Genomic DNA, 26,004 nt, shown 5'->3' on the forward strand with positions numbered 1-26,004 from the left:
AAATAAAACAAAAAGACAAAGATACAAGACTGTGTAATTAACATCTTTGAGGGAATGAACTGCAATCCCATGAAGCATTGTGAATTGCGTAATCGAAATAAAAATGATGGAAAAATATGAAACTATTGATTTAAAGTTGTTGATTATAGGAATAGAAACAATATATTTTAAGTTTATTGCAAAATATTCAGATATATACAAATATAAAAGTAGTTTGAGAGTGTAGGGAACCCGAATCGAATGCATCATATGAGTATGCCGTTACTGCAGAGCTCTTTTGGCGCACTTTTTTGACTAGATTCTCTGATTGGATTTTGCACCTTCAAGAATTGTGTGTAGACACGATTTAGAAAAAATTAAGTTAAAATAACAAACTGATGGCTTCAACAGAAGCAAATACCACCGATTAACAACCTCGGATCTCACGGTAGGTCTGTATTTATGCTCATGCGACCCCACATCCACACGCGTGGGGACGTTGTATTTTGGCTTCGCTATACTCAACACACAATCTTATTGAATTTAAACCAACTGAAAACTGTTCACTACACTCATGACTTTCATTTAAGGGTTAAAATTCTGCCGCACCGAGTCATGTGACACAACAACATGACGTTGATTCCGTTGAGGTACTTCTATGGTCGCAGAGTCAATAAAAGTGCCTGTGGTAAGAAACCTCTAAGTTTTTTCATTGAAACCTGTTTGGGTGTAAAGAGTAGCGTCTCTAGTTTCGTTTGATATACTGGTTTAAAAAAAAATTCGTTTTCACACATCAGCGAGCTGGTAAACAAGATGTCCACATACGTGGATTTTGGGACATTATTCCCTCAAAAGTTGAAAAAACATGTTAGTTATTTTGAAAAACTTTCAACATTAACATTCACATCTGTGGGTCAATTTGTTTCATTTTAATATAAAATGTGTTATTTGATCTTGTTATCACTGTACAATATGGTTGTATTCATTAACATTAGTAAATGCATTCCTATATTCACTGTGCATTTTCACATTGAGAATCAATGTATTCATGCAAAATCTGAAAAATGTCTTTCAGAGGCTTTATATGGAGTTAGGATGAAAATAAGGTGCATTTCTAAACTGTTCTGAGATCAGTGCAGACAGCAGCACACTGGAGGTTAAGTCATTGACTAAATAGGGATCAAGGGAGCATCCTATGCAGTTAAGTGCATTCACTCCTAAACTCTGATCAAAAGTTCAGTTTCAGGCTGCAGATGATGTTTGGATCACTCAACATGTTTGACAGACATGAGACAATGATAATCAGTACATAGATTCAGAATTTATAATGTACCATTTTATTTTAACATGGTCGGCAGTGATTGGATGATTCTGGTCATTACTTTGAATCAGAATTAATTATGCTAATTTCTGATGTAATGTCTATAATGTCTCAAAAACATGAATAACCAACACACCTGGAAACAAACAATTTGATAAAAAAAAATCTGACTATTTCTTGGTATTATTTAAAATTTCACAACTTAGTCTCACTGTCCACATATGTGGACATCAATGTTTAGGAAAACTATTTTCTCTATAAAAATATATATATGTATTTATGCTCGTTTATTAGGTGCTACGAAGTACAAATTTAAAAGGGAAAAGGAAAATGCACACAGCAGTCACGCTCAGGTCTCAGGAGGTTAAAGGTGTACAAGCTATCATTAAAATTAAATTCCCCAATGGAGAAAACAATGGGATTTTTACTTCTGGAACCAGACTGTTGCGCTCTAGAAATGACGATATTAATTTTCTCAAGTTTACAATTGAATTACAGACTTCCATTTCCAACAGCAATCAAAATATCAGTTGTGCATAGTTTTTGGCATCTATAAAAAAAATTAAAAAAATTCAATGCATTGGACACTTCAACATTTGAAACATTTTAACTTAAGATTTATTAAGCAGTTTTCTTACAAATCTGTCTCTGTATATACATAATGTACATATTACAACAGTTTCAGACAATTGAATTGCTAAATAATTTTCTGCCAAACATTCACAGATCGACGGATGTCCATTATATAGAGTCCAGTGTGCATAAAGGAAACAATACTTTAAAATGAATCTTCATTCACTTCTTCAGGTTGTTTTTTTTTTTTTAAATACGGAGGCTAAAAACACCCTGACACATTTGGTTACCTTCATGTGAAATGTGTGTCGGCGAAAAGTTCTCCGTGATCTTTGCACAGTGAGTGCAGCAACAGTCCAGTTATTAAAGTTAGGTAGTTGTGTTTTTGTACAATGCACACACACACAAAAAAATTATTATCAGTATCGTTTGTCTTGTTTTCCAGTTAAAACGTACATTTAACAAATGTAACCTTAATGTAAAGTGTTACCACATATTCTTTAAAAGAAAGTTGTTGTTTTTTTTCTTGTGTAAATGTATCTAGTTTTAAATATCTAGTCAAAAATACAAGAGAAAACAATTATTACAGTGTATGGTGATGTGTATTTTTGTGTGTTTAGTAAAAGCACTAATTGTTCTGCTGTCCTGACTTCAGAATGTACTCAAAAGTGAATTTGTCCATGAAAAATTAGTCGACTGTAAAGATCTTCTTGCAAGGTCAAAACAATACACTCGCTACCATAATTAGGAAAATAAAGGGACTTAATGTATGAAGAAATGGCAGTAAGGACAATTACGTAGCACATCCTGCAAACAGCAACAAAACTGAAGTGGTTCTCAAACTTCACCAGACATAATCGGATCAAAACTTTAAACTGGACTGAAATCGAGATCTAACACACACACACACAGTCTACAGAATCACCTCCCAATTTTCTCATCAGCAATGGAGAGATGAAAAAAAAAAAAAAAAAAAGCTCAAATGAACACAAATACAGAAGGAGAGCATGGCTTTGGCAAACCAGCTGAATTTCATGCACCAATTCAAGCCCACCAGCTAATCGTTCTCTGAAATCAACAGGGTAGCCCATTTAGCTGTTCTACTGTGCAAAATGTGGGCATTATAATTGCCTAAATGGAAGAACCCTGGCTGATGCAACACGCATTACACACATGAGACGTGTGACTGGGAGGCAGCTCAAAGCTGAATCTTGGAAGAAATCAGCACAAACCGGGTTCAGTGATTTCAACTTGGGACTCTCTTAACTTTTCATTCACACAGAGTGTGAAATAAAGCATATCGGCATGTTCAGAGAGACTGGTACAGGTTTACAGCAGGCCGGTCCAGAGGTTGTAGCATGCTGTGTTGATGATGGACTCCAGATGATGGTACATGGAGACCAGTTGTGGTGGTGGACTGCTGCTCGACTGAGTCTGTGCTGGTAACGCCTCCCTGAAAACAACCTTCAGACTCTGGAAGCGGGAGGAAAAGGGGTGAGACAGTGAGCTTTGAGGTGGCCTCATGTTTAACACTGATTCACTCAATTATTGGATGTCAAAGCTAAAAAAAATAAAAAACCCTGTCAAAAACATGTCTAGGTCACAACATTTACAGGTATAAAATAGACAAACACAATTGAACCTATTTTTAGGACCATTATTTTATTTGCAAACATGACAATATTTTTATCACAATTAACCACCCCCCACCCAAAATGCTCATTACTGTTATGCAAAAGAAATCTCATTCTTATTACTCTTATACAAAATGTATTGCTATTGATATATTTAAGTATTTATATAGTGGGATACAAAAGTCTGAGATTACATTCTGGAATCTTTAGAATAAAAAAAGTCTGAATGCATTTCGGTAATGAGAATTTGGGAGAAAATATGTTTATGAAAATAATAATGTTTGATTACTGTAATACTATGACTTTTTGAGGCAGTAAAACTAATACCGCTATCATGTATAAATACCTAATTTAATATATCTATTTTTTTTGCATTACAGTAATGAGAATTAGATGCATTTATTTTTTTGCATTATGGTAAGGGATGCACCGACATACATTTTTTTGGCCGATACCGATTTTAACAAATAACTATAGGCCGATACCGATGCTGATAATGACATTTTGCCAACTCTTTTGTTCAGGAATTGTGTTTTAAAAACGTACAAAGAAAAACAAAAGCAATTTCCACTGAACATGGAATGGATCTGTTGAACACATGACAGGCCAAAATTTTAAAAGAGAAACACACCAGAAGATAAAAACATGAAAACAAATATTGAAAAATAACTAAATATAGCATGATGCTATAAGTAAAAAGTTTATTTTTTACTTAATTTCTTTTTTTTGCACTTCTGTTTTTGCAGTTCAAAACAACAGAACTCACATTTTACATGTTTGTACTGTATATAATAGAACATCACAAATTCATATTATGCAAACATATTATGTTGGGCAGTTCCACAGAAATGTCAATCACATCAATTAAAAGTAAAAAGTTACCAAAGGAATGCTCTTTTAAATTCTATAGCGGTGTAATGGATAATGGAAAATGCTGTCCAGACCACTAGAGAGCGCCGCTTGCTTACACAATGCTAACTAAAGAGCTGATTGCAGTCTATTTTTAAACGCAGCCTTTCAAGCTTTTGTAATCACGCAAGACGTTACTGCGATTTCAATCTTAACTCAACCATATATACCATACCAATGTCTCAGAAGTCAAAGTTTGCTGTTTTCAAAGTGTTTGGATGGTTTTACCTCATCGTGTATAGGTAAGTGCTGCTTTCAAAAGTGTCACGTAACAATGGTTTTTCCTCATTAATGTGAGAACGAGAAAGAATACAAATGTAATATTACATGTTCTTTGGAGTGTCAACCCTTCTACATTCTGTGGCTATCATTATTTCTGGATTGAGCATTTGAATTCAAAGAGTTTTTACAAAGTTTGATGAGAATTAATTATAAATGAACCATCGGTTTTTCACATAGGCGTTTTCATGCTTAAACCGATTTGCCGATGGTTTTATTTTGGTCATTAATTGGCCGATACATCAGTGCATCCCTATTTATGGTAATGAAAATTTTTGAGAGAGAACGAGCTTAATTGCCATGAAAATTATGCTACAAACGTAATGGTCTGAAAATACGCTTCAGTTTCTTCATGCAAAAATAATAATATTTTTTATTGAATTATATTTGTCAGGGTGAAATGAGCCCTGGATATGTTTTTGTGAGATTCACCCCCAAACAACATCAGGAGAGTGAAACGGTTTTACAGGAACTCACAGTTTTTCCAGCCTGGGTGTCAAGGAACACAAGCACAAAACAGTCTGTGAACTTCTGGTTCAGGACAGCCTGGAAAAGAGAGTTAATACTCAATGTTCAAACAATGAACCATTTAAACATCTGAATTCTTAACCCCAAATACTTTTTATTGTTAAACTCCAATTTTCAAGACCCATTTAACTTGATTTGTTGGTGGTGTAGCGTCACAAAGTCTCAATGTTGCTTAAAATTACACCACTTTCCTCTATACTTTTTCTAAAATAAATGAGGTGTTTGGTAGTATTAGTTGTGCTTATTTCAGGAGAATTATCATTAAAAACAGCTTTGCCATCTCCATAGGTCCAGAACACAACAATTTACTTCATGAATGTGTCAAAATGTCCTTAGAATGTCTTGCAGTCTTTGAAGTATTTCAAGTTAAGTTTCAAGGTATTTGTTGAACTAATTTATGTGTATTGTATGTATTTACTCCTTGGACAGCACATTGAAACAAACTAATTGCCTTTTCTAAAAAAATTCTGCTTTCACCTTTAAAATGTTCCTTAACTGATAAAAACAAGACTGAACTAACTTTCAGGCATGATATTAAACATTTAAATTATTATCAAAGTAGACTCCCAACATATTTCACCACCTGCTGATTATTTGGGATCACCTGTCTAAGACCTGACTCAATCAGACTATTTTTTTTAGAACCATGACTGATTATAACAGCCTCCGTTTTGTCAGTATTTAACTGAAATTTTTTTTTTTTTTTTTTTATCATTATTTATTTATTTATTTTATCAACTATACATGCTTGAAGAACATTTAAATTAGCCAGATCATTGGGATTAAATGATTAAATCTGCATAGCCATGAAAATTAATGTTGTATTTACGAATCACAAAACCAAGCGGTAACATATATAGTGAAAACAATATTGGCCCTAACACTGATCCTCGCAGAACACCACAATTAACTTTAGAAGAGGAGGACATCTCATCTCCAACAGACACTACAAATTTTTTTTACTCATCATATAGGAAACAAACCAGTCTAAATCCACCACAGGTATTCCCACCCATCTCTTTAATGTATCAATTAAAACTGAACGACCAACTGTATCAAACGCTGCAGTTAAATCAAGCAACACTAAAACGAAGCACTCTCCAGTGTCCTCCGCCATCATTAAGTCATTGTTCACCCTAAGAAGGGCAATTTCTGTACTGTGGTTTTCTCTAAAACCTGATTGAAATTTCACAAAAATATTGTTATCCTACACTACCTCCAACATTTGCTTCACTACTGCTTTCTCTATTATTTTAGAGATGAAAGGTAATTTTGAGATTGGTCTAGTTATTTGCAACCGAAGGATCTAATGAAGGATCTTCAGAAGTGGTTGAACAAATCCGGTAAAACTCCAAATGGAGAAAGCGGTGCCAAAAGAAATTACTTTCCATGGTTTGGTGAACTTTCATAGACGGTGTGCTGGGACATCATACCGCTGTTAGTGGAGAGACCACTCTGGACACCATGGCAGTTACAGTTGGTGAGTTGTCAACGCTGACTTATCTTGCCATTTACATTCAATATAAACTCGATATTCTAGATAACTAGATAACATGATACCTCAGCTTGAGCTTCCCTCTTGCTTGTGAAATGTATTAAGGGCAGGTTTTAGGGCAATGTTGTGAGGCTATTGGCCCGATGGTGGGAACGCAGATCGATTTTGGTCTTGCAGCTCAAGGTCCGAGGCTATTGGCTGGCCAGTTGATAGCCCTGGCGCGCACTGGCACGATAGTGGAAAAGCTGTTTAAAAACTTAATTAACTTCCTTGAAAAGCCTTAAAGGAACAATCTGTATGGCAACTAGATGGTTTCAACTGATGAACAATTTTATACAGATCCTGCTATAACCCAATAAAAAATAGCAAACAATAATGTAACATGCATTGTGAGGAAAATAATAGCATATTTCAGTTTAATTTTACTTTATTTATTGTAACAATACTTTCAATTCTGCAATTTTATAATGGTACTTAATCAGTCGCCTATTCAAAAACGAGGCTCTGATGTTTTTCCACTGGTCACTATTATGACCACTTATATGTTTACTTGACTTGTCAGCATGATTTATATGAGGCTGAGCAATCATATTAATTAATCAATAATAGACACTTTATTATATGTACCAAATTTGGTAGTTGTATGTTTAATTTAACAGGTTTTACTTACATCCATTTTTGGAGCTTTAAAATCATCTTAAAATCAGAGTGGGCACAGTGGAATTAAAAGGCTCTGGGCATTTGACTATTTGCACCACCCATGTAAAAATGTTCACATGAAATCAAAACAGTCTTCACTGATGATTATAGTTAAAAACACTGCATAAAATACATTTACAACCTTTTGCAGACCCTTCAAATTTCAAACACAATTTCAGTAACAAATGTAACCGATGGGATTACTTTCAAAATACACTGATGAGCCAAAACAGTATGACCACCTACCTAATACGCTGTTGGTCCTCTGTATGCTGCCAAAACAGGACTGACCCAAAGAGGCATGGACTCTACAAGACCCCTGAAGGTGTCCTGTGGTATCTGGCACCAAGATATTAGCAGCAGATCCTTCAAGTTGCGAGGTGGAGCCACTGTGGATCAGACTTGTTGGTCCAACACATGCCACAGATGTTCAATCGGATTGAGATCTGGGGAATTTGGAGGCCAGGGCAACACCTTGAACTCTTCGTCATGTTCCTCAAACCATTCCCGAACAATGTGAGCAGTGTGGTAAGAGGCCACTGCCATCAGGGAATATCATTGCCATGAAGGGGTGTACCTGGTCTGCAATGATGTTTAGGTAGGTGGCACATGTCAAATTGACATCCACATGAATGGCTGGACCCAGGGTTTCCCAGCAGAACATTGCCCAGAGCATCACACTCCCCCCACTGGCTTGTCATCTTTCCACAGTGCATCCTGGTGCCATCACTTCCCCAGGTAAACGGGGCACACATACACTGCTGTCCACATGATGTAAAAGAAAACGGGACTCATCGGACCAGGCAACCTTCTTCCACTGCTCCAAGGTCCAGTTCTGATGCTCATGTGCCCATTGTAGGCACTTTCGATGGTGGACAGGGGTCATCATGGGTACTATGTGGCTATGAAGCTCCATACCCAGCAGGGTGCAATGCACTGTGTGATGTGACGCATTCCTCCCGTAACCATCATCAAAGTTTTCTGTGACTTGTGCCACAGTAGAGCTTCTGTTGGTTCTGACCAGACGGGATAGCCTTTGTTGCCCTTGCGCATTGATAAGCCCTGGACACCCATCACCCTCTCACCGGTTTGTGGCTTGTTCCTCCTCGGATCACTGTCAGTAGGTACTAACCACTGCTGACCGGGAGCAGAGATATTCTGACCCAGTCATCTGGCCATAACAATTTGGCCCTTGACAAAGTCACTCAAGTCTTTACTCCTGCCCATTTCTCCTGCATTCAACACATTGATTACAAGAACTGACTGTTCGCTTACCATCTAATCTACCCAGACTTTGACATGTGGACTTGTTAGGAGATGATCAACATTATTCGCTTCACCTGTGAGTGGTCATAATGTTCTGGCACATCAGTGTATATAGGTCAAAATCAGCCCTACTCCTACATTTCATTGGCATATGTTTAATATACTAAATGTTTTGACAAATCGGATCAACGACCTGGGTCGACTTCATAACAGTAGGTTTTTCAGAAAATTCAATGATATCTTATTTTTACCAGCAAAACATCTCTCATTTGTTTTCAGATTTTCAAAAGAAATTGCCACTTGTGCAGCCCACCAATACACGTTAGAGCGGGCAAAAGCTGGAACCCCCTTAAGAGACTAACAGTATGGCGACTAACGACCTCTAGCGATAAAATCGCATTGGTGGCATTAGAGAGTTTGAGGGGCAAATTAGCACCATGAACATTCAGAGGAAGAAGAATAGTAATATAATAAGTGCCTATAAACCTTTGGTGTATGGTGTGAGTCTCTTACCAGGTACTGAATACCACCGTCGTCCTTAAAATGCCTGCAGTTCTGTGGGAATCGTGATAATAGAACTTTAATGAGACTCTGGTACCAGGCGGGACTCATGTTCAGGAAACAGTCCTACAAACACACAAGAAATTCAAATCACTTCAGTCAGAGGAGAGCAGACACAAGTGTTCACAGTGAGCACAGAGAAGATGATCCGGAAAAATGCTAAAATTCATGGGAGTGCGTTTTATGTTAGGTATCAATACAGATTTCTCTATTTAATTTGATTCCGATTCACAAGCTCTCGATTCTATTTGATTTACGAATAATCAACAATTCAGATTTTTGTCATAATCGTGCAGCACCATGGCCTGGTCTAAAGGGGGGCTAGGGTGGGCATTGCCCTCCTAGATTTTCCTTGTGAGGATTGCGAGACGATTAAGGAGGCCCCCCACCCTGGTTGAACGAAGAGACAAGCACTTGACCAACCTAAAGACCAACATTTGTTCAAAGTGCTAACACTTGCTGCTGCACCAACACAATATTTCCCTCTCAAATAACACAAGCCTGGGTGCATAAACTATTATCATTTTTCACATTGGATTTTTGTTGGGATAGCTGTAGGATAGCACTTCAGCATGGAAACAAAACCGCAGGAAGGCAGTTTTTGAATTCCACTTGTGACCCAGAGTAAATTTTCTGATATCACAAATGGGACTACATCTCTATTTCCTTTGTGTGCCTGTATCCCTTTGACAGCAGTATACATCATCCAAACACTCAGATTTGCATTAGCAGTCGCGGCCGGGTTCAGCAACATTGACTAAGTGGTTCTGTTAGTGTGAAGGGAATACAGAAGAAAGAAGAGGAAATCAAAGGTCACTGATATGCCAGTTTGGAGAGACCAGACCTCCACGAGGGAATTGGTGCGCTCTGTGGCTACAGCTCACGTACAAGAACATGTTTGGCAGCTGTGCTCATTGCATCCATATCACAGCACGTGTGGGGTTGGGGAGGAGAAAACTTAAGGACTAATCAGTCTTAAAGCTGAAGAATTTAACTTAAAATACTTTCTTCTATCCCAGCTTAATATGCAGAGACAACTATAAGTAAGCCATTCACAGGTTAATTTTCTTGAAATCTGTAAACACTGTGTCTCTGTGGCACTATAAAAATTAATCTTTTGTTTGTTTGTTTTTGGTTGATCTCGAGAGACAATAACACTGACTCGACCAATGGTGTGAGTTGGGGCGGGACTCTCAGTTTGTTCAATCAACAGCAGAAAGGGGGCGTATTCAGTAAGCAATGTTGATCTTGAAAACAATGTTTATTTTTGCAATTCTGTTTGGTGCGGTGAAAATGATGCCACAACTGTGGGACAGTCGTAATTTTAGTAAAATTGATAGAAATCACTTTCACACTATACATATTGAAGTGGTTTATGTTCATTTCACTCTTTGTGTAGATTATAGTTTTAAACATGTAATCATTTGTATTTTTATAGTGGATTTACATAGTTTAATATCGAATGTCTGGGTCTGGGACAAGGCTGAAACAGTCAAATCTATACATAAAAGACATTTAAAAAAGTACCAAAAATAAACTGATAAAAGCCTGGTAAAGAAAATAATAAAAACCTTAATATAACAAAAAGTTTAAGTCTGTTTTTAATAAAATTCAGTTTTAATACAAATAAAACCCTTGTGACATGAAAGAGCCCGTAGTTAAAGAATCACCCAGATACAAATCTTTTTGACTTTGAGTCCTTCAGTTATTTACTGGTTGTAGTAATTAATATTTAATAATTGTAATATAAAAATAAATCTCATTGGTTCTTGCACGTCTCATGACACAAGTATCAATGAGGTTTGATGTTACCGACTCTTCTTTTTACAGAAGTTATATGATTTGATTTGAGAGTGAATAATGACTTTAATTTCTGTCTGTTCATCATTCAAAGTACTTGTATGCCTTCAGAAGACTTGAAATATGACGCACGAGCCAGCCTGCTTTTACAGTATGATACTTTTGGGTGCTTTTTTAAACTTTAAATGTGCTGTAAGCGATTTTAGCATTCTAAAGCTTTCACGTGACTGAGCCGTTGAATTAGCCATGCCCCCTCATTCTTTGGAGAAGAATCTGTAGGTTAGCACTTCACTGTAATTCATCATCAAAACACGTATATAGCCTTTTGGCGATTTTTAAGACTTTATTGTTGCATGTTTAAAATAGGAGCTGTTTTATCATTCCTGAGGTGATTTTAGTATGATCGCTCCTCTCGGATAGCGGCAGAACATAGGTAGGTTGGCGTCAGCAACTTTTTGACAGATAAAAAAAAAAGTTTTTCCATGCCTCTCTGCTGTTTGTGTGTGTGTGCGCAAGAGAGAGAGCCAGCCCTGTGACCATGAGAACAGGCACTTTTCAATGCAGAAATAATGCAAAAGCAACTAATGATGGATACAAATAACCATGACGGAAATTTTACATCATGACATTTGTGTGTCAGATAAAGTGTATTTGCCGTGCAACCTCTGACTGGAATGTGCATAATGTACCATGTGGTGATATTTTGCATAAGCGTAACAAACAACACTTGAAAATGTGTTAAGGTTGACAACATTTTACAGGTATATCATTTTAACCGGTTTATCAATGGATGCGGTAAATGCCGGTACAGCGCACAAACATTCTGACCAATACGGGGACAGTTTGCTTACATGTGACTTTTATAGACACAGTTTTGGTCCATTTTGAAATGCTGCCTTGTGAAACTGAACCAAGAGGAAAGTGCAACACTGTACCAATTTTAGCCCGTTTCGGAACAAATCAAATGAGCTACAGGTCTGAAAACGGCCTATGAGAATGAGCAAAATTACTGACTGGTGAAAAGCGTCAATTTCCACGGACACATTTTAAAGTCTACCACTGTCACAGAGACCGGTGAGATATCTCAGGACACTTATTTCATTAATATCTTTAAGGGAGTAGGAACACTTTTTGCATACTTTTCCATGAAAAAAATCGTTTACAGCACCTTTAATGTAAGTCACTATCAACTGCTATTGTATGGAAGTCAGCATTCTTTAAAATGTATCTTTTTGTGTTCCATATAAGTCACATACGATATGAGGCTGAGTAAATGACAGAATTTTCATTTTTGGGTTTTGTTCAAATGTAACATTCGATACACTTTGTGTATATGTTTCCTGCAGTTGTGATCCCAACAAAATATTAAATATTATAAATATTTGTGAAGAGAAAGCTACAAGTAAGCCAAATCCAGTTCCACTGCAGCAAACACTGTACCGCATTTAGCTACTGATGTCTAATCAAATCATGAAAGAGCATGCCGGAGGATTCAAAGTGTGAATTTGTAAGCAAATGTTAGTCCACAAGGGATAATTTACAGTGTAAATAAAGAATGCAGTGTAATGTTAAAGGGCTGATTTCCTGCACTAATTAGCTGATATTTATTGCAGTGTGATGATGAGTAGAGAGTGTGTTTTCCCCACAGAGTCGTGCATTAGCATGTTTATTATCAGCCACCTATCAAACACACTTAACTGTAGTTTCCCCAAATGGGAAAACCACCCAATTTTCCAGCAGTTTCCTAAAGACTGACTTCACTATAGTGCATACGGTAAGAAAGAGTTCTGGTACTTTTTACAAATACAGTACACAGTGTACTATTTTTTTTAAGCATCAGACGCACAAATCCCATGTTTTTTTGTATTGAAAACAATTATACATATTTGATAAACTATTGTCTAGCATTAAATTATCATCTTAAAAATGATCCAGTTTTAAACACATAATTTATGTACACACCCCCTGACATTTCATTTTCTCAATTTGTTTTATTTTTCAATTCTTCAAGCTCAACCATTCAACCCAGTTATAAACATTTTTGAAAGAAAAATCAAGCAAATATTTTTTCTTTACATTTCTGAGAAAAATAAATGAATCAATAGTTAAAAATCAACATTTGCTCTCAAACTAGCTTATCCTAAGTGATGGCTTAATTTAAGCACAATTTGCAAGTGTTTAATATTTTGATCAATTTAATTTGCATAAAATAAATGTAAAATAAAACATCTACGTATAATATATATTTTTAATTTGATAAATGTAATTACATTTATATTAAATAAAAGTAAAATTAAACATGTATGTATGATATTTAGGCAGACGATCAAAGATTTCTTAAGGTTAACCACTCCCTTTTCCTTTTATTTCTCAATTCGTCAAGCTCAACCATTCAACCCAGTTACTGAAAGAAAAATCAAACAAATATATTATTTTTTTTCTGGGAAATATAACTATCAATAGCACTATTAAATCTCACTATTATGGCTCTAAGACATTACTATATTACAGCTTATCTTTCTGTTAAAGCATAATTTTCTGTAAAACTGCTTTGAAATTAGGTTAGTACCAAACTAGCCCCTACTGAGCGATAGACTAATTTAATTTGCAACCCGGTTACCCATTTTAGCATAGTTTTTTATTCATATAAAATAAAATGTTCTTTTACCAATACACACAGTATTTCAGAGTTTCTCAGTCACTTAACACGCGCAATCCAGATTAATTTCTCTGGCAGTCTGCTACTATTAGGGGCCGTTCTGAACCTAAAACGTTCTTGCGTTGAAAAAAGCTAGACACAGTGCAATGAATATAACAAAACATGTCTCATGCTGTACTTTTTAAAATATACGTTCTTTTTAACCTGACAAAGTGTCTAAAAAAGTGACACTCCTGCGCGAGGCACTGAAATAACAATGAAATGTGGTGCAATGGTCAATAAAGTCCATCTAGTGAATGTTTAAACAGAAAAACAAATGATAAAACAGTGCAGATGGACAAAAACGTGCTTGATGTGAACGGCCCTTAGTCTGCTGCATCTTCCACAATCTAGAACTCAGAACTGGTCTGCAAGATATAGAATTGGACTGTGCAAATGTGTCCTACACCATATTTTCGTGTGTTTTGCACTGTTGCCTAATTTGCGTAATTTATTTAGTGAACCAGGTGCTAAAACAATGCAGACAGTGTTTGTAAGAGCAATTAATTTTAGCAACATTCAGTCTTTTTGTATTCTATTTGTGGAAAGCGGCTGCAAGAGAAGCTACAGGGAAAGAAATAGATAAATGGATATGCAAGATTAGACATAAAGGTGAATGGAAGTGGACTGTGTGTGTTTTTATACCAGCTGTGGGTCGATTTCAGCCACCGATCTGCTCTGCACAGCATTTAATAGCTCTTCTAGTTCACTGAAGGCCAGCTTGCTGAGTTTGAGTTTGTCCAGTGCCAAATGCTCTCCATGAAACAGCCTCCTCCATAGGTTATCCCTGCGACAGTGACCCATGGCCTGCTCCACGCTGCTCTGGATCTGCCGGCGTGCCGACATCACTTCCGAATTGAGCAGGGGGAAGACAGGAGACATGTAGAACATCCCTTGAGAGTCATCGATTTCTCTGATGGTTTCTATGGGGTCAGATTCAGGGCTGGATGCAGGGTACACGGGGGACGTAGTGTCCTCCCACAGGTCTTGTTCTGATTCTTGGGCCCCGACACTGCCAGAATCCATTCGCTCCAGAGGGATACGGTCACTGGGGCCACGACAGATCTGAGGAAGCTTCTTAAAACGACGCATATCTGCGGTCAATCGTGGGAAGAGCTCCCGTTGACTGGTCATGATCACGTAGAAACGCAACCTGAGTGCAAAAGTAAATATGCAAAAGAATTCCTCAGTTTGCATTAATCTTAAGGAAAAAAAGGTTTGCAATCATCAAAATGTACATTTCTGCGCCTCTGCAACAACATTTTGCTGACAGAACCATGCATGCATGAGCAAGGAAAAATGCATAATATATGACAATATTAAATATTAACAAAAATATTAACATTAAAATATTAAAATTATTCATTTGAATATTTTAACGTTAAATTATTTTAATAAATGATTAAAATATTAACCAATTATTATTAGCCCACTTATGATCTGATCAAATCTCAATAGATAAAATCTGCAAATATTTCCCCCATTTTCTTCACTGATTTTTGAAGAGAATTTATTCAGACATGGTAAAAGGTCAGTGTACGTTGCATTCATTCATTTTTGGTTTCGAAATCGAAAAAAGGAACTATACATTATGCCATCCCATTTCATTTAACCTTCAAATTGGTTTGCATTTCAGGTCTAACCACACGTACAAATCAAGTATTCAAGCGGTTTACTTATTTTATATCCATGAACAGAAAACATAAGAAATTGAGCCCTCCTATGGTTTTTGTTCATTTTTGACCAAAATACATTTTCTTAATTTCATAAAATTGGTTTCCTTTATCTAAGCAGTCAGTACAAAACTCCATTTGCCATCTGATTATATATATATATATATATATATATATATATATATATATATATACATACAGGTGCATCTCAATAAATTAGAATGTCGTGGAAAAGTTCATTTATTTCAGTAATTCAACTCAAATTGTGAAACTCATGTATTAAATAAATTCAATGCACACAGACTGAAGTAGTTTAAGTCTTTGGTTCTTTTAATTGTGATGATTTTGGCTCACATTTAACAAAAACCCACCAATTCACTATCTCAAAAAATTAGAATATGGTGACATGCCAATCAGCTAACCAACTCAAAACACCTGCAAAGGTTTCCTGAGCCTTCAAAATGGTCTCTCAGTTTGCTTCACTAGGCTACACAATCATGGGGAAGACTGCTGATCTGACAGTTGTCCAGAAGACAATCATTGACACTCTTCACAAGGAGGGTAAGCCACAAACATTCATTGCCAAAGAAGCTGGCTGTTCACAGAGTGCTGTATCCAAGCATGTTAACAGAAAGTTGAGTGGAAGGGAAAAGTGTGGAAGAAAAAGATGCACAACCAACCAAGAGAACCGCAGCCTTATGATTGTCAAGCAAAATCGATTCAAGAATTTGGGTGAACTTCACAAGGAATGGACTGAGGCTGGGGTCAAGGCATCAAGAGCCACCACACACAGACGTGTCAAGGAATTTGGCTACAGTTGTCGTATTCCTCTTGTTAAGCCACTTCTGAACCACAGACAACGTCAGAGGCGTCTTACCTGGGCTAAGGAGAAGAAGAACTGGACTGTTGCCCAGTGGTCCAAAGTCCTCTTTTCAGATGAGAGCAAGTTTTGCATTTCATTTGGAAACCAAGGTCCTAGAGTCTGGAGGAAGGGTGGAGAAGCTCATAGCCCAAGTTGCTTGAAGTCTAGTGTTAAGTTTCCACAGTCTGTGATGATTTGGGGTGCAATGTCATCTGCTGGTGTTGGTCCATTGTGTTTTTTGAAAACCAAAGTCACTGCACCCGTTTACCAAGAAATTTTGGAGCACTTCATGCTTCCTTCTGCTGACCAGCTTTTTAAAGATGCTGATTTCATTTTCCAGCAGGATTTGGCACCTGCCCACACTGCCGAAAGCACCAAAAGTTGGTTAAATGACCATGGTGTTGGTGTGCTTGACTGGCCAGCAAACTCACCAGACCTGAACCCCATAGAGAATCTATGGGGTATTGTCAAGAGGAAAATGAGAAACAAGAGACCAAAAAATGCAGATGAGCTGAAGGCCACTGTCAAAGAAACCTGGGCTTCCATACCACCTCAGCAGTGCCACAAACTGATCACCTCCATGCCACGCCGAATTGAGGCAGTAATTAAAGCAAAAGGAGCCCCTACCAAGTATTGAGTACATATACAGTAAATGAACATACTTTCCAGAAGGCCAACAATTCACTAAAAATGTTTTTTTTAATTGGTCTTCTGATGTATTCTAATTTTTTGAGATAGTGAATTGGTGGGTTTTTGTTAAATGTGAGCCAAAATCATCACAATTAAAAGAACCAAAGACTTAAACTACTTCAGTCTGTGTGCACTGAATTTATTTAATACACGAGTTTCACAATTTGAGTTGAATTACTGAAATAAATGAACTTTTCCATGACATTCTAATTTATTGAGATGCACCTGTATATATATATATATATATAAAATTACAGGGTGAGACCCTAAAATATCCTCAGTGCAAAACATACACACCCACTCAAACACAAACACACTTACACACACACAAAAATGAAATGGTGAGACTATAACACAGAGCCTTTTTTACATTTGTCAAAAAAAAAAAAAAAAAAAAATCAGTCAAATGAAGGGGTGAGACGATAACACACTCACAATGCAGAACACACACACAACTTTGAAATTGCAAAATGTTAAATCTGATTCTTCTGTTTTATACTCTAATTGAATTTTCAGAATTTTGCAGTTCATTTCTGTTTCTTGAGGTTAATTTTCTTGACATTATTATTCATTTTCTTTGAGTTATTAAATTTTTATGTTTGTAACACCATGGTCAGGTTTGATGACAAGCATAATGACATTAACTGCAAAAACTGACACTTCAAATCAATTTAAACAGCTAAACTTTGACAAATAATAGTTTGATAATTAAAATATACACCAATCAGCCACAACATTAAAACCACCTGCCTAATATTGTGTAGGACCCCTCGTGCCGCAAAAACAGCGCCAACCCGCAACTCAGCATTCTGAGATGATATTCTTCTCACCACAATTGTACAGAGTGGTTATCTGAGTTACCGTAGACTTTGTCAGTTTGAACCAGTCTGGCCATTCTCTGTTGACCTCTCTCATCAACAAGATGTTTCCATCTGCAGAAGTGCCCCTCACTGGATGTTTTTGGCACCATTCTGAGTAAACTCTAGAGACTGTTGTGTGTGAAAATCCCAGGAGATCAGCAGTTACAGAAATACTCAAACCTGCCCACCTGGCACCAACAATCATGCCACAGTTGAAATCAGTGAGATCAAATTTTTCCCCATTCTGATGGTTGATGTGAACATTAACTGAAGCTCCTGACCTGTATCTGCATGATTTTATGCACTGCAGTGCTGCCACACGATTGGCTGATTAGAAAAATCACATGAATGATTGTTGGTGCCAGATGGGCTGGTTTGAGTATTTCTGTAACTGCTGATCTTCTGGGATTTTCACGAATGAATAAACAAAAACAAGCCATTTTCAAATTTTTGCCAATTTCTTTTTAAATGAAAAACCAAAATTCGAAACAAAAAAAAATGAATGAACGCAACATTCACAGACCCTAAAATGCGTTAAATGAAGCTAAGACTACTACACTATTATTGGTTGCTAAAGACACAAATTAGCCTGAAGATAATTTGCTTCATAAAGTGCACTACATTCTTAGGTAACTCTTGTTTATTTCATGCCGTACACACCTGAGCAGGTGTCGCTCTCCTTCAGATTGCTCCTCAAACGGAGCGGCATTATGACACACCAGCAGCGACACATCAAAGTCATCATGGTGACGTAGTCCATCCAGGTCTTTATACGAGCCAGAGCTTGAGAAAGTACAATGTTATTAAATCTGGAGCACATGATTATAGAGCATTATGGAAACTGTTAAAATTAGGAGATTATAAAAAGTACCTGTTCCACAGAGCTACCAGTGCGTACTCGTGCAAATCCGCGCTTGGCACCCCTTTTTTGTTGTCGGTTGTAACTGCAGCTTTAGACATGCGCAGAGGTTTCATTCCATACGTTCCAGCGTGATCAGTGATGTAATTATACAGCTGGTGTGCTGTAATCATCCCCGTTGGTATTGAGAAACTCCCTATAAAAGACACATTACACACTCAGCAATAAACCTTATGTTTTTTTTTTTACACCGCTCACGTAAGCAGTGTGCAAGCGGCACTGCGATGTAACCGCAACAACAGGCTTGTGTTGTGCTTTCATAAACAGTTCCCAACCATTAGTGTGTACAGGTTTTAACCGCGCTCACCCTGGAAGACATGGTTGCGGCCAAACTTAGGTATATCAGGGTGATGAGCGATGAAGTCCTCCAGGAAGCTGGTGAGCTGGTAGCCCTGCCGCAGGGTCATGTGACAGCCCAGCAGGTATTGATGCACTACACGCAGGTGGAAATCATAGCTGAACGAGTGAACGTGCATCAGATCACGAACCTTATCGCACTCCTCAGTGAACAGCATGGACAGCTGCGGGGAGAAACACACAGCCACATTGTTACTCAAAGAGCAGAACACAACATTTACTTGAACTCCAATGAACCTGCAGAAACCATCTCCATCAAATCATGATTTGTGACACCATATCAAAAGCAATCCAAAATTACCCCTACAGATGGTCAAATCAACCCTCAGAGACCTAAGCTCTACTAATAATGATGATATATTTTGATATTCATCCTTTTTAAAGGTGTTTTTAGGAAGCCATTGATGATTAAAATCTTGATTTATTAGCATATTTTGTTTTGGGGTGAATTGTGTGTGACTTGAGTAAACTGTGATATCTATGTGCAGTTTTTCCCACCAAAACAGCTGTGATACAGTTCAGATTGTCCACTACTGTTCTGTGTTGTTTATTTCAATATTTTATATAAAAAAACAAAAACAATATGGATTATTTAATTGCTTTAAACAAAAGCTGCATTTCTGCTAAAGTGGGTCTGAGGGTTACACCTGCCTTACAACAAAGTAAACATTAAAAATAAGTGGGTGAATCTAATGAAAACATATAAAGTTAATGTTTTACAAGAAACACACACACAAAAAAAGTATTATATTTTGGATTAAGAAAATGAAGTTTTTAATACCATATACATTTTTTGCATTGTGACATTTTTATGGCAATTTATCATATTTTTCATCTGAATTCTAATTACCATAATGCGTCCAGATGTTAATTTTTTTTTTGCAATTATTCTCAAATCTTATTAGATTCTCGCTACTTTAATATTTTACTGTATTTCTTTTACTGTATTACAATAATAAAAAAAAGATTTACATATTTTTGAAGCAATGTATATTTGATTATGTTTGATAGCTGAATTATTCTATTTAATAATTCAGATGAATTATTATTATTATTATTATATATATATATATATATATTTATTAGGGCTGTCAATCGATTCAAAATGTTAATCAAACTAATTACATGACATGCAGATTAATCAATCAAATTAATCGGTTACTAAATATTTGCAGAGAAAGCCCTCCAAATAATATAATATATGATAATTAAATTTATAATAATTAAATAATTACATTTAAATAATTATTAGGGCTGTTAATCAATAAAAATTAAATTAATTGAATTAAAACATGATATGCATACATGATATTAAATCAAATTAATCACAATTAATTGCATTTATAAATATTTGCTAAGAAGGGCCCTCAAATAATAATTCAATATATAATGATTGTAGTTATATTTAAAACAATTAAATATAAACATTTTCTAATTAGACTGCCATTCAGATAATTAAAATGCATTACATTATTGTGGCAGATAAGTAAAGCACTGATATAACAATACAAAAAGTTTCTTTAAAAGGCAATATATATATATATATTTTTTTTCTATTTTATTGAACATAAGCATATCATTGGCCTACAGTCCACAGCAATACATTTTGCAATTGAATTCGTACATCTGTCCTAGATAGATTTATTATAACGGCTTTTCTATTTTCATTGACGCGTCAGTGTTCACATGCATCAGACGGACGCTTTTAGAGCTTTTTACTTTGGTTGTGTCATGTCAAAACAAAAAGTTTTCCAGTTGCTTTGTCAAGTTTCAACGTAGTTTGAAACTTAGAACAACACGTCCCTGCATTCGGCATTACGCTCCGTCCAGCTGTGTTTAAATGCAAAGAACGTGTTCTCAACTTGTTCTGTCACAAATGTCAATCTGATTTGTTCTCTGTACAGCTGCCTGTTGCCTATGCAGCAGGAGTTTAGCTTACTGCCCCCTGCTGAAAACAGGTGGTACTACAAGCTTGAATTGCTCAGATGGCAGGAATATTCTATTTTATGGTCCACATATGTGGTCCTAAAATCTGATTTATAAGGTAACCCAGTCCTAAACATAATTTGTATTATTTTATTTCGATTTTGGGGTGAAATATGACCTTGACCCGGACATGTTCTTGATTTTATTTTTTAGATTCCCCCCTGAAAGAGTGCCCCCTTCAGATGGCTAAACTAAACTGGCCTTACAGCAAAATCAACATTAATAAAACTGCAAAGCAAACCTAAAACAACATGCCTATAAATCAATGCAGTTCACTTACAGTTACACAATACCCCTCCAACCACCAACCAGCCAAACTTTGTGAGTCTTTTTTAAACATCTTGATATCAATCAACTTAATAATTGTATCGTATTTAATTAAATCGAACATCAAAGCCGTCCTTACAAAAGCATTAATGGCAAATGCAAATGATTGCAGAGAGGGAGAGCAGGGAGTAATTACAGTACAATGGGAGCAGGGGTGGGGAGCGGGCGTCTGCAGCTAAACGCTATTACCGCAGTCACTTTCATCTTTCACCATTACTCTGGAACAAATGCAAATTGGTCTTATCAAATCAAACCATTGAGGATTAAAAAACACTGTTCATTTGACACTGCCATGGTGCTTCCATTTGCTGAAAATATCGAACCTTTCATCCTTAGAGTGAGGAACTTTTTTCACTTTAAAAACAAAACAACTTTTGACCCAAAGTTCCATCATAGGCTTAGGAAAGATAGCATTGTTTGTTCATTATTCTTACGATAATGTAAGGGTGTGTAAAACAGTTTTTGGAAGCTAGCATTAAAATGTTAAATCATGCCGTTCACAGCTTGGTCTAATTGCAGAAGGTAGATCGTTGTGTTTACGTAAACTTCTGCATTTGTTTCAAATTTAGAGTTTAATTGCACCTAAACCCTGACACATTTGGTTACAAAATGCTTATGTTCTAAAGAATAAATCTTCTGGTGGGCAGTGTTTACGCTGCAGACATTTTCACTTTCATTTAGACTATATGGAGTTTGATTTTGCCATAAAGTGTAAATGGTCCACTTGAAGACGCAGCTTTGGCATTTGTGTATTATAATAGCTATGTAGTGAAAAAATGAATTATGAATGTTTTAAATTAGCTGAAAATATTTCAAGGTCAAAGGTCAAATGGAAGTAGGGAAAATCAGATTTTAAACAAATATATTTTAAAATCACAATTTATATATTAATAATAGTTAATCACAATAAATTAATCAAATGTATTAATTTATAAATAATAAATAAATTTTTTGAATGTGCCATGAGATACACGTAAGATTAAAAAAAGGCATAAATAATTCCTCATAAAATATGTAAACATGTTTATGTAAATATTAATAGTTGCATAAATATGTAAAATATTAAATGTTTAAAATATATTTTAATGGGTATTGCAAGCAATATGTATAGATCAAGGCATACATTTCTTTCAAGGCTGTATAAGGTGGAGGATCAGATAGAATTAGTGGTGGATTTAATTCCGTAGGTGTCAGATCTGTATCGCTTTGAAATAAGGCAGCAAGCCGGATACAGTAAAGATGTACAATTTAAATGTAATGAAATTGATATAGTTGTGTTGCTTGCTTGTGTTGACAGTGTTACTACAGTCATGACCTGAAAATTAAGAAAATAAATGATAAATTAATAAATATTGTTTTTGTTTGTGTCATGAGCTACACATATGATAAAAAAAACTCCATAAATTACTCATAAAATATGTAAAAACAATTATGTAAAATATTAAATATGTAAAATAAATGTTTACATATTTTAAGAGGATATGGCAAGTGATAGGCAGCATTATTAATATTATACTTTGCATTTTAGCATACACACAGATCAGCATAAATTTCTTTAAAGCCATGTTAAGTAGGGGATCTAATATAATTGGTGACAAATCTGGATTTGGCTTGTTCCAGCCCAAAATTAAGCCCTGTTGCCTCAGGATTATTGTATTGACGATTCCCTCAAATGTCTCCAGCAGGTAACACAGAAGACACACAGTAGATCCAAATCAAGATGCAACGAGACTGAGAGCAGAAGAAAATCAAGAATGATTATCGAGCAGAGAGAGATCATTGGCTCATGAGAGCTGCATAAAGACCGACACAGTGACCTCCAAGAAGATGCAACATTGAAGATCATCCCAACCTCAGGATGCCATTTACATGCAGCAAAGAGACAGATAGACCCCTGCAGCTGCATTTCCAGCAGATGCCTTACTGACAAACACAGACATTTACAGAGAAGAGAACTGGTCTGATTGAATAAACCGCACAAAAAGGCCACAGAGGGCAAGATTGGGGCCGCAGAAGGAAAAGGAGGAGCCGCGGCAGGGTTGTGTGGTATTCAGAATTGAATTAAGAATGCCTTTTCAAATAAATTGCTGAATTTGAATGAAGGTAGCAAGCAGGATGCAAAATTGTGAATTGAATGCAATGAAGGAGAATTCAAATTCATATATTTCAAAAGAAATTCATATAACTGCTGTAAGGGTAGTTTTCAATTTCAACTTCTCTGTATTAATTACCCATAAATGTGTAACAGGGTTGACAAACAGTAAAACATGTTTTGAAAAAGAATCATTATGGGTTATTTATATTTTTCAATTAAAATGTGTGATTTACTAGAATAAACACTAAATCTGAGTACATCCTTTGGAATTACCTGCATTTATGTATAAATTTGTCTTAAAATCTGGTTTGATCTCAATCCAAGTTACAATGAGCAAACACAATCTGTTTTAACTAATAACACACCAGTGATTGTATTATTATTGTACATATTGAATACATCGTTCAAACATTCGCAGTGTAGGTTGGAAAAATTATGTGAACCCCTAGGCTAATAACGTCAACAAAATTTAATTAGAGTCAGGAGTTGGCGAACCTGGCATCCAATTAATGAAACGAGATTGGAGGTGTGGGTTAGAGCTACTTTGACTTATAAAAAGCACTCAAACATTTTGAGTTTGCTATTCACAAGAAGCATCTGCTAACATGGACCATGCCTCGCAAAAAAGAGATCTCAGAAGACCTACGATTAAGAATTGTTGCTTTGCATAAAGCTGGAAAGGATGACAAAGTTATTTCGAAGAGCTTAGATATTCATCCGTACACAGTTAAACAAACTATTTATAAATGGAGATGATTTAGTACTATAGGTACTCTCCCTAGAAGTGTCCATCCAATCAATGTGACTCAGAGGACACACACCGCAGAATGCTCAATGAGGTAAAAAAGATCCCTAGAGTGACAGATAAAGACTTGAAGGAATCATTGGAACTGGTTAACATCTCTATTCATGAGTCTACTATACAGAAAACATTAAACAGGTATGGTGTCCATGGCAGGACACCACAAAGGAAGCCGCTGCTTTCCAACAAAAACATTGTTGCGCACCTGAAGTTGCCAAAAACCACTTTGACACTCCACAATTCTACTGGGAACATGTTTTGTGGACTGAAGAAACTAAGGTTGAATTGTTTGGGAACATGCAGCCTTACATATGATGTAAAAAAGGGCACCGCATACCAACATGAAAACATCATCACAATGGTGAAGTACGGTGGAGGGAGCATCATGATTTGGGGCTGATTTGCTGCATCGGGCCTGGACCGCTTGCCATCATCAAGGGAAATATGAATTCCCAAGTTTATCAAGATATCCTACAGGATAATGTCGGGGTGTCTGTGCGCCAGCTGAAGCTCAGTAGAAGTTATAGTAGGTGATGCAGCAGGACAATGAACCTAAACATCAAAGTAAATCCACTACAGAATGGCTTCAAAAAAAGAAAATCCACCTTTAGGAGTGTCCCAGTCAGAGCCAAGACCTTAACCCAATAGAGATGCTGTGGAATGACCTCAAGAGAGCCGTTCACACCAGACATCCTAAGAACATGGCTGAGTTGAAGCAGTTCTGTAAGGAATAATGGTCCAAAATTCCTTCTGAACGTTGTGCAGGTCTAATCCGCAGCTACCAGAAATGCTTGGTTGAGGTTATTGCTGCCAAAGTTGGATCGACCAGTTATTAGATCAAAGGGTTCACTTACTTTTTCTACAGCATTGTGAATGTTTAATTGGATGTGTTCAATAAAGACATGAAAGATTATAATTGTGTGTTGTTAGCTGAAGCACATTGTGTTTGTCTATATTGTGACTTTGATGAAGATGAGATCACATTTTATGACCAATTAATGCAGAAAACAGCTAATTCCAAAGGGTTCACATACTTTTCTTGCCACTTTATTTAAGGGTGTTTCTTCAACTTTGGGCAGCTTTATGTCCCAGAGGTAAATTTTTTATTAAAACGAACAGATTTCAGCCTTTTCTTTTTTTTATATGAAGGTCTCATTAAAACAGACCTGGAAAGTTTTTACCAGACCTTCATCATTTATTTTTGGTACTTTCATAAACTCATTTTTTAATTTTCATTTTATGAGCTTACAAGATGATCTTCTCAAACAGAACAATTTTATTGGGTCTGATAAATTCCTCTGTTGTGTGACTGTCAAATTTCTTTGAATTGCAATTTCCTCTTCCTGACATTCCAATTGACAACATCCTGTAGGTGTGGCCAATTCAATTCAAATTCAAACTTATGAATTGAAAGGGAGCCTACTCTAAAATTCTGAATTTTGTCCAACCCTGCTGGGCACTTTATGGGGGTGGAGTTTGAAGGAAAGACTGAAGCCTGATTGGTGGGTGAGTGATGAGCCCGTCCTGAGAGACATACCGCAGAGTCAGAGCCTGTGGGCGTCTCCGGGAACGGCTTGCTAGGAGATTTGTTGAGAAGAGAACCCTGATGGAAAGAGAGGGTGAGATGGGACTAGACACACACACACACACACACACACACACACACACACACACACACACACATACACACA

General features: G+C 36.4%; 1 protein-coding gene across 18 annotated transcripts in view; it reads right to left on the minus strand.

The window, feature by feature from the left end:
• Positions 1-2,830: 2,830 nt before the first annotated feature.
• The window catches only part of LOC127445886 (KICSTOR complex protein SZT2-like), a 136,004-nt gene continuing 112,830 nt past the window's right edge, over positions 2,831-26,004 (minus strand). For 12 of the 18 annotated variants that reach the window (XM_051706353.1, XM_051706340.1, XM_051706337.1 and 9 more), the window contains 8 exons: positions 25,851-25,943; positions 19,054-19,267; positions 18,699-18,882; positions 18,488-18,610; positions 14,388-14,895; positions 9,197-9,310; positions 5,173-5,241; positions 2,831-3,346 (listed from right to left, as the gene is read on the minus strand). In XM_051706353.1, the coding sequence (XP_051562313.1) occupies positions 3,203-3,346; positions 5,173-5,241; positions 9,197-9,310; positions 14,388-14,895; positions 18,488-18,610; positions 18,699-18,882; positions 19,054-19,267; positions 25,851-25,943 (1,449 nt within the window). In that variant the 3' untranslated portion in view covers positions 2,831-3,202. The remainder of the gene's footprint in view (positions 3,347-5,172; positions 5,242-9,196; positions 9,311-14,387; positions 14,896-18,487; positions 18,611-18,698; positions 18,883-19,053; positions 19,268-25,850; positions 25,944-26,004) is intronic. The other 6 variants (XM_051706352.1, XM_051706351.1, XM_051706342.1 and 3 more) reach the window with 2 other exon arrangements.

Source organism: Myxocyprinus asiaticus, chromosome 9 (assembly GCF_019703515.2).
Source record: "Myxocyprinus asiaticus isolate MX2 ecotype Aquarium Trade chromosome 9, UBuf_Myxa_2, whole genome shotgun sequence".
NCBI classification, from domain to species: domain Eukaryota; kingdom Metazoa; phylum Chordata; class Actinopteri; order Cypriniformes; family Catostomidae; genus Myxocyprinus; species Myxocyprinus asiaticus.